Here is a 13,172-nt window from a genome sequence, read left to right as displayed (position 1 = left end):
TAGTGAAACCCTTGGGGTATTAGCAGTGATCTCTTGTTCAAGAAAAATATTAGTGGAGTAACTTTCAATTGGATAATCAAGAATAATATTTAGAGTGAATTAGTTATCATCAATTCAAACCTTTATAAATACATTTGGTCAATTTTATCCCATAAACTCTTGCTCGCACACTAACTTGAGTTTAAAAAAGAGTTACGTACAAGCTTGATTCGCATAGTTAATCAAAGAAAAGTTTAAGAAAACCTACCTACGCCCACGGCCCCACCTCTCTTCTACTTTTGTACGCTATTTCACTTATTTTTTAGAAATATATTTCAAACGTTATATATTTTCGTGTTCAATAATTGTCCGTATAAGTTTATTTCGTTCAACCAAAAGTACTATCATGTATTATTATGAGTATTTCATAAAGATGTCATCATTGAGAGTTACATTAAGAATTGAATACATTACACAGGTCCTGCGCACCTGAATTCTCACTATAAATATCCTCCCGGTATATTAATCAGCTAGTGTATAGTTCTCTAGTTTCACATATAGTTGTAATTCTTGGCTTATAGTTTTTGTGCCATATCTGCCAGTGATGTGTATGTACCAACGATCGCAACGAAAATCCCAAAGAGCACAATGAAACCAATAATCACCAATTCAAGTCCAAATGTCTTATAACTACCTGAAATCTTCAAGTAACACAAACTTGGCAATATGATCGATGTTGTGGCGGTTAATAACGACCCAACAAGTGACATCAGATACCCAAAGAAGGGGAATTCTAGCGCAATAACTGCCGTGGTTATTAGCAGTGTTGTTTTGATGAAGAGGCTACACTTTCTAGTATATTGAGATGGAAGTCGTTCTTCAATTGTGTTGACAATTGGTGTCACCAATAGTGCATATTTAACTAGTGGGTTCACTAGGGTGGTGAATATTGCAACTCTTGAGCTTCTGTTGTGGGTAGGAAGGTTTAAGGTAATTTGTGACTCTACCTTTGAACCAAACATAAGGTAACCAACAATTGCCGTCATAGAGTAAGTAATTGTGCTCAAGACAAAACACAATAGCAACACCTGCAATTTACATCTTTATGGTTAATATGTGAACAACAAAAGGAGACTACTTTAAAACAATTAGACCATGCGTAGTGAGTGGTAATTAAACACGTAGGGAGTTTTCTGACATGTGGCTTCCCAGTCTGCAATGACTAGTTTTGCAAAAAGTGACGTAGTTGTAAAAAAAACTCAAAACCCCCTTGCAATCAATATATTTTCCAAAACGAGGTGGGGGCGGTTTTGAGCTCGTTTTGGAGTCCAAAACGAGCCAATACGTGTGGTCTTATGTTTGCTAGCTATTACCTTTGAGAACTGATGTTTGTTTCTCATGGAAGTATACAACGTAGGGAAAACGGGATGGGCTCCATAGCAGAAAGTATACAAACTAAGAGCCGTAGGTATCCCTTTCCAATCTACAATTTTACCCGCCTCCTGAAACCCTACACCGTCGAACCTACCAACCCAAAAGATAGAGCCTAGTATAACCAAAGATGCTAGGACACCAGTTGCTGATATATAAGAAAGAATCTTCATATTATTGAACCAAATTGTTGGGAGTATGATGGCAGCAACAATAATTACAAAGCTCTTCTTGCTACTTACATGAATCCCATAAATATCAAAACCGATTTGTGGAAACAAGTTGCTTAAATTATCTCCTTCAATGATCAAGAAACCCGTAGCAACAAAATATAGCTCAACGTTCATAGTGAATAATACCAAGATTCTGCCTGGTTTATCAAAGGCTCGATCTCCTATGTCAGGATAAGTTCTCATTGCTGGATCAACATCCATACATCTTTTCATAAGTAAACCAGTATAGAAAGTTGATGTGGCTATTATTAACAGAAGCAGTAAGCTCAGCCAGCCTCCGGCTGCCAACGCAAATGGGGTTGTTATAATCCCAACACCTGTGAAAAAAAATTAACATTTTTGGTGTAAAGTATATTTTTGAAGAAACTATAATATGGTAAAATGGTTAGAAACAATAAAAAAAAAATATTCCAAATAAAAGGAGAAATGAATCAATAAATTGACGGCTTATAAGTTTAGTCAAAAGTTCAAAGTGTTATTATAAGCTAGTGACCTCTTAAATCACTTTACAATCAAAATATTCAGCACGTACACAAGAAATAGTAAAATGTAACCTGATAGAGCATTGAGCCCATTGAAACATGTGTTAAGGAAGGAGCTAGTGCCAGCAGAGGTCAAGTGCTGTTGTACCTGCTTTTGTGGGGCCATTATATTTCAGAGAGATGTAATCAAACACCGGATTGTTAAAGAAAGATGAAAAGTGTTTGAAGCGTACAAGGTTATGGGGTTATTATATAATCATGAAGTTTGTCATTAGGTATCTCTCGTTGCTTTCTTTATGACTTATCAATTAGTGGCAAAGGATCGATGCTTATGGGCCGGGGGTCCCCTTTTTTTCGCAGCAGAGTAAAATTTATTCGTTTTTGTCCGAAAATATTGAGCCCTGTGATTTTAGTCCAAGCTTCGTTGTTGGTATTAATCTTTAAAGAGAACATTAGGTTTTGAAGAGACGAATTAGATTAAATTGATGATTATATTGTTTTATTTAAAATGAAGGAGAAGCTATACGTAAAAGATTATTGCAATCTAATTAGGACGGTGGCAACCGTCCCGCCACCCCGCTCATCTTTCTTTGGTTGTAAGGCACAAACTTTTGTCACTAGATCAAGCAAGTGGTTAAAAATATCTAGTTAAAAGTTTAATGTAATTGCTCAGTTTTGTGTATGTCCGGTTTATATTCAAAAAAAATAAAAGGAGTCGACCTCTCTCAAGTTAAATCACACATGAGTCTTTGTTGAAATTTGAAATGAGAATTTTGTGAAATTATAAAACTAGATTTTTTATTTTGAGAGAACTTCGGTTTTGATCCCTGTGGTTTCTTTAAACTATCAGTTATAGTCCAATAGTTTATTTTAAACTTTTATGGTACAATAGTTTCATTTTACCATCAATTTTAGTCCAGGCCCTTAACGCCATCCACCGGATCGTTAGTTAACCTCACATGAGGGGCTTCTTTTGTCATTTTAATATATGAAGAGTTTTTTTGTCATTTTTACAATATTACTTTTAATAACCTGCAGAATGATTTCTCCTTAAATCATGAACCCTAAATCAATCAGATGAAGCAGAACAAGAAATAATCTTTCAAACCATAACTTTACAGAACCACCCACGTAGATCCATCACCATAGACAAAAACGACATTTGAAACTTAGGCATGGATGTTTCTTGATTTAAACGTTACAAGCAAAAACAATTTCGATTGATTTTGTTTATTGTAGATTCCAGCAGTGCTCTTTCTGATTCGAAGGTTTGATTCCCGAATTCAGGTTATTATCATTTTGTTTATTCAATTTCAGATTTGGAATTCAATTGTAGGTCATGATCTCTGTGTGTATTATTATATTCAATTTTGCTGGATTCTAATGTTGTCAAGAGCGCGACTGATGCTGTCAAAAGTGTTGATAATGCTGTCAAAAGTGTTGATATTCATAAATACAACACAATGACATAAAGTAAAGGGGATGTACCACTAAAATGGGCTCTACTCCAATGCTTCGGTGGAATTTGTTTCAACCAGTCATGTAAACTTTTATCCTCATTGTATACCACTTTCATAGCCTTTTCAAAATATGGAATTGAAGTTGCAAAAGCACACCTCATAAGCAAGTTCTTGAACAATTGACCCCTCCACCTAGACTTCATATTTTTCTGAATATGTCGTAAACAAAATCTATGCTCAGCTCTTGGAAATACATCTTCTAAAGCTGGTATGATGCCCTACAATGATAGATAAGTTAGTAAGTATAGATTGTTATAAACATGAAATAAATGTGACATTCGTTACCTTTTGCCTATCACTAATAAATGTGAAGTTGGAGTTAGCATATAGATCTATGTCATCTCCTAGACACTCTAAGAACCAAATCCATGAATCTTTAGTTTCAGCTTCAACCAAGGCATATGCCACTAGATAGATACCATTATTCGAATCCAGACCGACCGCGGTTAAGATTTGCCCAGGAAATGGTCCTTTCATGAAACAACCATCCAATCATAAGATCTCTCTTCCAATCATTTTGAAACCAGTTTTTAAAGCCCCTATACATGTATAGATTCTCTTGAATTGTCTAGTAGTACTTGATGGGTTGAAATCTCTTTCCACGTCAATCTTCACAGTTGTTTCCGGGTTGGATCTCATCAACTCTGCACAATAATCCCTTAGTAATTCATACTGCACTCTATAATCTCCTTCAATTTTTTTAGTCACCATGGCCTTTGCCCTGCTGACTTTCTGATCCGACACTTGTATTTGGTATTTCTTTTCGACTTCATCTTGGAGTGTTTTTGTGGTTATGTTAGGATCGACTGCAACTTTGGGTACAAATTCTCTGGCAAGAAAACTCGTAGTACACAACCTTACTTCTCTAGTTTGAAGACAAGTATGCTCGTTTTTATATGTCTTCACAACCCATGAAGACTCTAAGTTGTGGTTGGACACATGTAATACCCAAGGGCAGGTTTGCATTTCATTCCTTTTCTTTGGTTTACTCATTAAAGTCTTTGACCTGGTTGTTTTTGGGAACTTACAGAATGACCCTTGCTTTGGATTCTTTTTCCTTTGGGCCCACCTGAGACTTTTTGACTCACTTGATTTATACCAAAACACACCACACGAAATCTTGATTTATCATTTTTAGCAATGCTTCTAGTTTGAATGGTTACAAGTGCTTTGATTTCCTCTTTATGTGGAAATTTTTGGCAAACATAAAAGGGTTCGGCTACCGGATCCTTGGCAATTTTCTTTTTCTTCTTTCTAAATCTCTTAAGTGATTTTTTTAATAGGAGGGTCATTATCTTCATTAGTTAAACTATCGTAGTCATCTAGATCTAATTCAAAGTCACTATCATCATCTAAACTATCATTATCAAGATCTTCATCCCCAACATCCACATCAACAGCTGCTCTAAATTCCTTCATATCAACTTCAAAATCTACAAGTATGTTATCTTCATCAACAATGAAATCAGAATCTTCAAAAGCATCATCAGTCCCTTCATCATTATTGTCAACATCAAGCATGCTCACTTCCTCATCCACTTCTCTACCACTAGTTGTTAATGTTGTCTCCCCATGTTCAATGAAAATGTCTATCACTTTGAACCTATCAACATACTTCAACATATTAAGCACGCTTGAGTCGTTACCTAAAGCCCTTAAATCAAAATCAAGATCTATTTCTTCACCCTCAGGAATCCTAAAATGGTAATCTACCACATCTTCCTTCAAATAACCAATTTGTTGTATCATATCATCAAGCACCTGAAGTGAAAACTTATCTTGATCTATCATATCAACATAGCTTACCTGACCATAAACATATCTTCTACCTGGGGCCTTCGTAAAATGTCCACCATGGTGGATCTTCAATGAAAATATAGTAGGGTCTTCACCTAAAAGGCAAAAGAAACAACACAGATCATAGATCATAATACAAAAAAAAAAGTGAAAAAATGACCTAAAAACTCACCATATACTCGTATTGGATTAAAATGCTCCCAATCACTGCGTATCATCCATAGATTAGTGTCCATTGTGTACAAAGTTGAAGAATCGTTCAAGGGAAGAAGTTGAAAAACCGGTTGTTCTGCTTCATCGTAATCGGTTGTTCTACTTCATCTGATTGATTTAGGGTTCATGATTTAAGGAGAAATCATTCTGCAGGTTATTAAAAGTAATATTGTAAAAATGACAAAAAAAACTCTTCATATATTAAAATGACAAAAGAAGCCCCTCATGTGAGGTTAACTAACGATCCGGTGGATGGCGTTAAGGGCCTGGACTAAAATTGATGGTAAAATGAAACATTTGTACCATAAAAGCTTAAAATAAACTATTGGACTATAACTGATAGTTTAAAGAAACCACAGGGATCAAAACCGAAGTTCTCTCTTTTATTTTTTTTATGACTAACATTTGGCTAAACCCCTGTAAAGCTCTCATGGGGTCGATTCCGTGAGGCCTAATCCACCTAGTAGTCTTTCACTTAGACTTAAACCAAGAAATATAGTACACGAGTGGGATTTGATCCATCGTGACGTCAAATAGAAAAACCATAAGTTGAACTTAAGATAAAACTCCAAACCATCCAATAAAGTGGTGATCGCTTCAACAAATAGTTAAATAGCATATCCTCAAACTTGTTGAAATGAAAACTAATTAGTAATCTAGACCAACTCGGTTACAACTTACAAGTGTTTTACCAAAAACAAATTGAAAGCCAAGTACAGTATTTCCTCACTCTAAAGGTATTGTGTCAAGTACTCTCTTCTTTCATAGAAGTTGGTCGGTACATATATATAATTGTGATAACATCTTTGATTGCCCGCTAATAATGATTGCTAACTTTTAGGTTAATAAACATTTGTTATGTCTTTTTTTTTATGGGAAAATTCTCAAAATAAGCGTTTATGAAAACGTTTTTCAGGTTTTAGGTGTCATTTGCGAAGAAATCCCCAAAATATGTATTATAATCTAGTCGTGACGAATAGTTTGTATGACCAATTAAAACTGGACATGTGTCTTTTAACTAACCGTAACGAGCAAATTTACTAACCATTTACTCGTCATGACTAAATAAGTTTTATGCCTCGTAATCAACGCCCACGAGTAATTCATAAGTGTTTATTTGCCCCCGTTTAAATTTAATAAATGCATAAGTAGTTTATATAAGTATACACATAAGCACATATCTTTGGAAGATTCGTTAGGTATTAGACATGTTCATTTTGTTCGTTGCTAAATTAGGCCCATTTTATGTTTTGTCAATTATGTTCATTTATGTTCGTTTTTGTTTGTTCAAAAATGTTCATTTAAGTTTTTTTGTTTATGTCTGTTTGTGTTTGTTTATGTCCGTGGACTGTTCTTTTAATTTTAAGCGAATGAACATGAAGAAAAAAGAACATGTTAATTCTTTATAATGAATGCTCGGCAAACCCTAACGGCGATAGAAAAACCATAAGTGGCAGTGGAACTAGCGTAGTAGGGTGGAAGAGGCCGGATGTTTGGCGACGACTCTGTTGGCTCTTGTCTCCCCTTGTGATCCCGATCAAAAACCTAACCTTTATACCACTTGTTAGGATATGCACACACGAACACAAAAAACAGAAACACTAAGAAAAAAAATAGAGAATGTGATGTGCGAGTTTAAGTGAACAAAGATATAGAATCCAGATAGGTAATGATATTGTACGATTTTGTTTAATATATAAATAAAGTTAAATAATAATAATAAGGGATTCCACCGCACTTCGTGGCGGTTTGTATTTCTACGCACCCAAGAGCAAACTTGTAACCTTCTAGTCTTCAACATATGACATATCTTAGCAAAAATAATCCAAAATGTATATTTCAAATCTCAATGTACTAAATGTGTACAAACCTAAACTCTACTAATGTACATTCCAAATCTTAAGATATGTCCTCTACTATAGCAATTCATGCTTCATTAATAATAATAATAATAATAATAATAATAATAATAATAATAATAATAATAAATTTGATTTCTAATTATGTTATAGAGATGAGAATAATCATTACTCGTAATTTAGAGTTCATGAAGGTCCAATAATGTCAATAATTAAAATATTAAAGAAGATAAATTATTAAATAATCGGTAAACGTGTGTAGTAATGCTTTAAGGCATTTCCCGTCAGCAAAGGATACGTCATCTTGTGTGCGTAGTTGTGTACCATGAAGCAGGGAATCCCAATTATTATTTGATTAGTTAAGTAAAAATCAAATCTTCCACAGTCCCGCGAGTGTCAATCGTCATAGTTTTAGAGCATTCACATTCTAATCACTAAATTTGATGAAAAGGTTTTTTATAATTTATGGAGTAGTTTAGAGTGTCGTGAGTAGATGAAAAAGAAAATGCACTGAATTTTCTGTATATTTAAAAAGTTACTGTTCATCTCTTATAATATTTTAATATTTTTTGAAAGTAGTTGTAGTTGAAAAAGAGAGAAATGATAAACCATCGCTCGGGTTTTACTGACATGCCTCGATGCAACGCGCCGAGTATAACACTAGTTATAACTATAAAAAAGACAATGGCCGGCGCCACCAAACAAATATTTTTATCATTTGTATTTCGTATTTGTTGACTGTTTTAATGTTAGAATACTTGGGCCTTTGAGAGTTTGAGTGCCCCAAAATAGTTCCCAAATCATACTGTCTCATGATATTTGGGCTTATGTATGTCCCAAAATGGTTTCCATATGTGTACTTATAACGCCTATTTAAGAAAATCAATGGTGCATGTTAAGGATGAGCGTTTTTTGTACGGGTATCGACTAATACTGGTACCAGTTTAGAACCGTTGGTAACGAATTGGTACCAAGTTTTGAGTTTTCGGTACCCGTACAGTTCTGGTATTTTCCGAATTTTGCATGAAATACCGGTACGAACCGATACCGGTACCAAATATTTGCGATATTCGGTACGGTACGTTACCGATCTCATCCGTAGTGCACATCATTGAAAAGAATTGTTTGTAAGTTTTGAAATAATCATTTGTCATAACAATCTTTCAGCATGTTTTTTTGGTAAAGCATGAACGCAAACAAGCCATTAGCATATGATATGCCCATTGAGGTACTAACACCTAAATAAGTTGATTGACATTTTTTTCCCATTCAAAATCCGTTCAAAATATGGATTTTGGAATCGGTCACATAATTCGAACGGAGTGTATGTCCCGTGACAAAACCAGTTGTGAGAAAAGTAGTGTTTGTCCTTTCAGTATTAAAGTTGTTAGTTTTTAGCCATAGATTTAAATTTGATTTTAGGTTTCTTTGGTCATAAACGAAGAAGTGTTATAGCTCAAATATGATATGGGCTTTTAACTTATAGTAAAGTGAACCTCGGCCACATTTTGCGGACTGTGGACCAACCTGGGCCGGGTCTCGTTTAGCAAATAACAATCAAAGGACTGACCAAAAGTAGTGTTGCAACGTTTGTGCGACTTGCTTGTGCTTGATCAAAGATTTAAAATAGTACGACGTTTTATTAATGTTTATCTTTTAGATTGTTTTTTATATATTTATTTTCATTCTGTGAATACGATATTTTTCCCATTCAATAAATACTATTTTTTAGTTATCGTTTAAATAAAGTAACTTTGTTGAGTTATTAAAGTGTTAACAGAACAATGCGGATCCAGGAATACTCAAAATAAAAATAATTATAATTCGCCAAAATATCATAACAAAATTTTTTATATAACTAAAAAGAAGCATGATAAAGAAACAAAAAAGAAAAATTAAAAGGGGTTTCACTTAAGACAATTCGGGTCTTCTAAGATTGAACCAGTCCTTGGTTTCGATCTTCTCACTGATCCGAACAATGACCGGGCTTTGTAGCAACAAGTCTTCGTCTTTGGTTAGTTGGGAAAGAGCTTGATGTTGTAGTTACAAAAGATAAAATGGTATAAACATGTGTAATATTATTAGTAACCCCTATACTCAATTTTATTAACAGGACTTCAAGAAACTTTTAACTTAGTAATTGTTTTTGACTCGATAGTTATTTGTCACTCTAGCTAAAATTCTTAGAGATCACAGGATCTATGGGAATCTATAAACATGAGAATCGTTAAATCATCTTATCACTAACTACTAAAGAGAAACCGATACTGACCAACTAGTGGTCCAAAATCCAATTGGTTTGAACCGGGTCTACCAGTATGGTTGTTATGAGTTCAAAAGGCAAAACATCATGTCGTTTGTACATTCAACTTATGAAAAAAGAAAGATTTGATCATACACAACCTAAAATGCAAAGACATAAATTATTTAATCTAAACATCATCAAAGTGCAAGTTGCATAAATTATTGTACAACTTGGATGATGAAAAAGCTTAGTGCCAAGAATCAAATTTCACTTGGAATTGACAAGATCTTAATATAGAACTTATGTACCTTTTTAAGTGGACTTTCCTTTCTAGAATTAGTGTTTGTAGACCATTGGCAAAATGTATGATGTCTTTGATGAAAATGGTGTGATGTTTGATGATGAATCATGAAAGGTCATGCTATTCAAGAGAACATTACCTAACTTCGAGTTTTCAAAAATATAAATCTTATTAAATAAATAAGTGGAAAGCGGACATAAAACGATTATGATTTGACGTGTGTGACATGAAACAACCATAATCCTAATAAAATCGTATCTTTTGAAAGTTTTTGAACAATAATTTAGTAAGTGTTTAAGCTATGATTTCTTGCATGAAAATATGTCTCCATTTCAATGGCTTGAATGTTGTGGCCTTGTGTCCAACCATTGTGCTTGTTCCCGCAATAACATGGTGGATGGGTAGGTGGGCAAGGTCCATTCCTATTTTTAAGTACTTTTATATTATATGCCCACTTTGTCACTTAAATATGCGTGGATTTAATTTGGCTGTGTGGTTCCAGTCACAAATCATATATATGTATTTGGTGATAGGTTTTACTGATCATGAGTTTGACTACTTGAAAACCCTTGTCTATTTTATGTTTTGGCTTTGAATATTGCTTTCAATGTTGTTTATATATTCAAGTGATTCAATGTTTTTATATATATCTAGAATATTTTACTATGTTTATCTATCTCCTAGATAATAGGATGATTGTTTGTCAAATTGTATATATACTTGAAAGTTGAAATATCAATGAGAAAGAAACCGTTCTAAGTTATAACCATTCTATTAGTACTTCTGTTATTCTTTTTTCTCTTTAAATTAATCTTTTATTAAATATGTTTTTTTTTCAAAAATACATGTCAGATACAATAAACATGAAAAAGTAAGCAAACATTAAAATTGATCATATAATGGTCTAAATATCAAATTCAAACTAAACGAAACATGTCAAATAAACTTGATTCACTATCAGTCTCAATATAAGTTTCAACTTTCAAGTCAATAGAAAAATATATATTGAAAAAATAATAATAAGACCTACTTAAGGATCTTTAGCCCTAGAAAGAGAAATCTTGTCTAGAAGAGTTGTTAATGATCCCATTGCATATTAATTTCAATACTTACAAGGTTACTAGGGCACCTAGAGAAGTAACCAAAGAGCTAGAATATGAGGACATCTAAATTTTTTTATTTGTTTATTTATTTTATTCTTATTATTTTTATCTAAGCACCTGAAAGTTTGTTAAATTGGTAGAGATGGTATTCCATCCATGCCAACTATTTGTACGTGCTCTAACCATTCACATGATATTCCACCACACACAATTTACTTAACTATTCCGGATAGTTGGAACCAATGGAGTGCTTTTGAAGATGAAACCGATTTAACTGGGGTGCTTTTGGAGATGAAACCGATTTAATTGGGGTGCTTTTGGAAATGAAATCGATGTACCTGATAGAGTACTCGAAGGAGGGAAAGTGATCAAGGATTATTATTTTGCAGTTAGTTTGCTAGTCAAATTATATGGGTATGATAGTTAAGGTTAGGGATCTTATGGTCTTAGGTTCAAAAGGTGACTCAAAAGAGGTTTTTCAAATTGTGGGTTTCCTCATTTATGGTATTATTAGGTAAGTCAGACTTAAAGCGTTAAAATCAGTATGAACGGTTGACGTCTAGTCTCAAAAAGCTTCCTCGGGTATCGAGTATAAACGTTCAAAATAAAGAAATAAGATTATTATTATTATTATTATTATTATTATTATTATTGAATTCATAAATAATACTCATAGCTCGGTCCAACTCGTGACTCGTGAGACCTCACTCGGCACTCTTCGAAACACATTCACCAGCCGTTAGTTGGCCAAACTATTTATTTTACTCTCTATCCAATACGAGGCAACCATGTTGCCCATTTGGCATCCTTAAAAATTCCGAACAACTAAATATTTGTAGACGGTGTTCATTTATCCAAAAAAAAATGCCATTATAATATGGAGCCAACTCATTTTCTATTTGTAAGTAGTACATCGCTTTGGTCATGATTTGGATTTAGTTTCTTTTCTTACCTTGAGACAAATTATAAATACACAATAAATTCTAACAACATTGGAACTTTTAAAAGATACTAATAAAATTGAATGTTTTATAAAACAATTTATGAAACAAATTACAAAAGTATGTTATGTCATGTAAAGTCATAAAAAGAGTTCATTTTGTAATGCAAAGTTGAATATGAGTCTTTTAACTATGTGAGTAGTAAATAAAATTGTCAAAGCTACTTACTCCTCGTGGGTAAAATTGTTTAAATTTCATGCCAAAGGTTACAAGATGCTGAACCGCATGAATGATATTCAAGTAATGAAGAAAACCATATAGCTTACGAATTAGAGAAACAGCTTCTGAATCATTCAATATATATCTGAAACTTAATCATTAAACAGATCCATGAACCATCAAGACTCAAGAAATACATTTTCAGTGAGCCATAATCACTTTGCCTCTAATTAATTCAGATATAATCTTTTAATAAAATCATAAAAAAAGATTACCAAACAATCATATGAATCATTATTTTAAACTCCTCCATCAAAACCCCTCACTTATTGATATTTTTCAGATATTTTGATATTAAACTAATAATAAGACGGCCGTAAATCTGAACGTTAGTTGGGTCAAATATACACTTTCGTTTTCAGAGGAAAAAATCTATTCGGTCTCTCTCAACAGATGTCATTAAAAAAGGGTAGATAGAAAAAACCATACTTATCACGTATGTATATTCAAAGGAATCTTCTTCATATTTTTATATATTATTTCCTTGGTGACATAGATGTATATTATTATTATTACAATAACAAAACATAATAAAACTACCTACGCGTGTCATACTTTGTAATAGGTGTAACTATCTTGAATATACAAATCAACCTTAGGTCCATGTTTAAGAATTGTCCATGAAAATCTTGAGCTTTGAGTCCATAAGATGCTAACGGTCATATGCGAGACACGTTTAAAAGGAATACGTCAATATTTGCTAAAGAATACAAAGTTAAAATGATAATAATTCATTTCTTTTCTTTGTCTATTTTATTCTCTCGTTCATTTCATTTATTCAGTCTTTCA

The 13,172-nt window shown here is 33.3% G+C and overlaps 1 protein-coding gene across 1 annotated transcript; it reads right to left on the bottom strand.

Moving 5' to 3' along the window:
* Positions 1-539: 539 nt before the first annotated feature.
* LOC143571407 (amino acid transporter AVT1I-like) lies at positions 540-2,376 on the bottom strand. The gene is made up of 3 exons (XM_077056837.1): positions 2,198-2,376; positions 1,353-1,960; positions 540-1,067 (listed from the first exon to the last, which is right to left on the bottom strand). The coding sequence occupies exons 1-3, from the start codon at positions 2,289-2,291 to the stop codon at positions 555-557; spliced, it is 1,215 nt and encodes a 404-aa protein (XP_076912952.1). The 5' UTR covers positions 2,292-2,376; the 3' UTR covers positions 540-554.
* Positions 2,377-13,172: the final 10,796 nt, after the last annotated feature.

Source organism: Bidens hawaiensis, unplaced genomic scaffold (genome assembly GCF_021521415.1).
Source record: "Bidens hawaiensis isolate Kalapana, Puna unplaced genomic scaffold, B.hawaiensis_p1.1 tig00025375_1, whole genome shotgun sequence".
Classification (NCBI taxonomy): domain Eukaryota; kingdom Viridiplantae; phylum Streptophyta; class Magnoliopsida; order Asterales; family Asteraceae; genus Bidens; species Bidens hawaiensis.
This window is presented reverse-complemented; position numbering and strand designations above follow the sequence as displayed.

Coding starts and splice junctions, on each gene's coding strand:
- LOC143571407 (XM_077056837.1), bottom strand. CDS start 2,291: ATGGCCCCACAAAAGCAGGTACAACAGCACTTGACCTCTGCTGGCACT. Junction 1,961..2,197: donor TGGGCTCAATGCTCTATCAG/GTTACATTTTAC, acceptor TTTTTTTCACAG/GTGTTGGGATTATAACAACC. Junction 1,068..1,352: donor ACAAACATCAGTTCTCAAAG/GTAATAGCTAGC, acceptor TGTAAATTGCAG/GTGTTGCTATTGTGTTTTGT.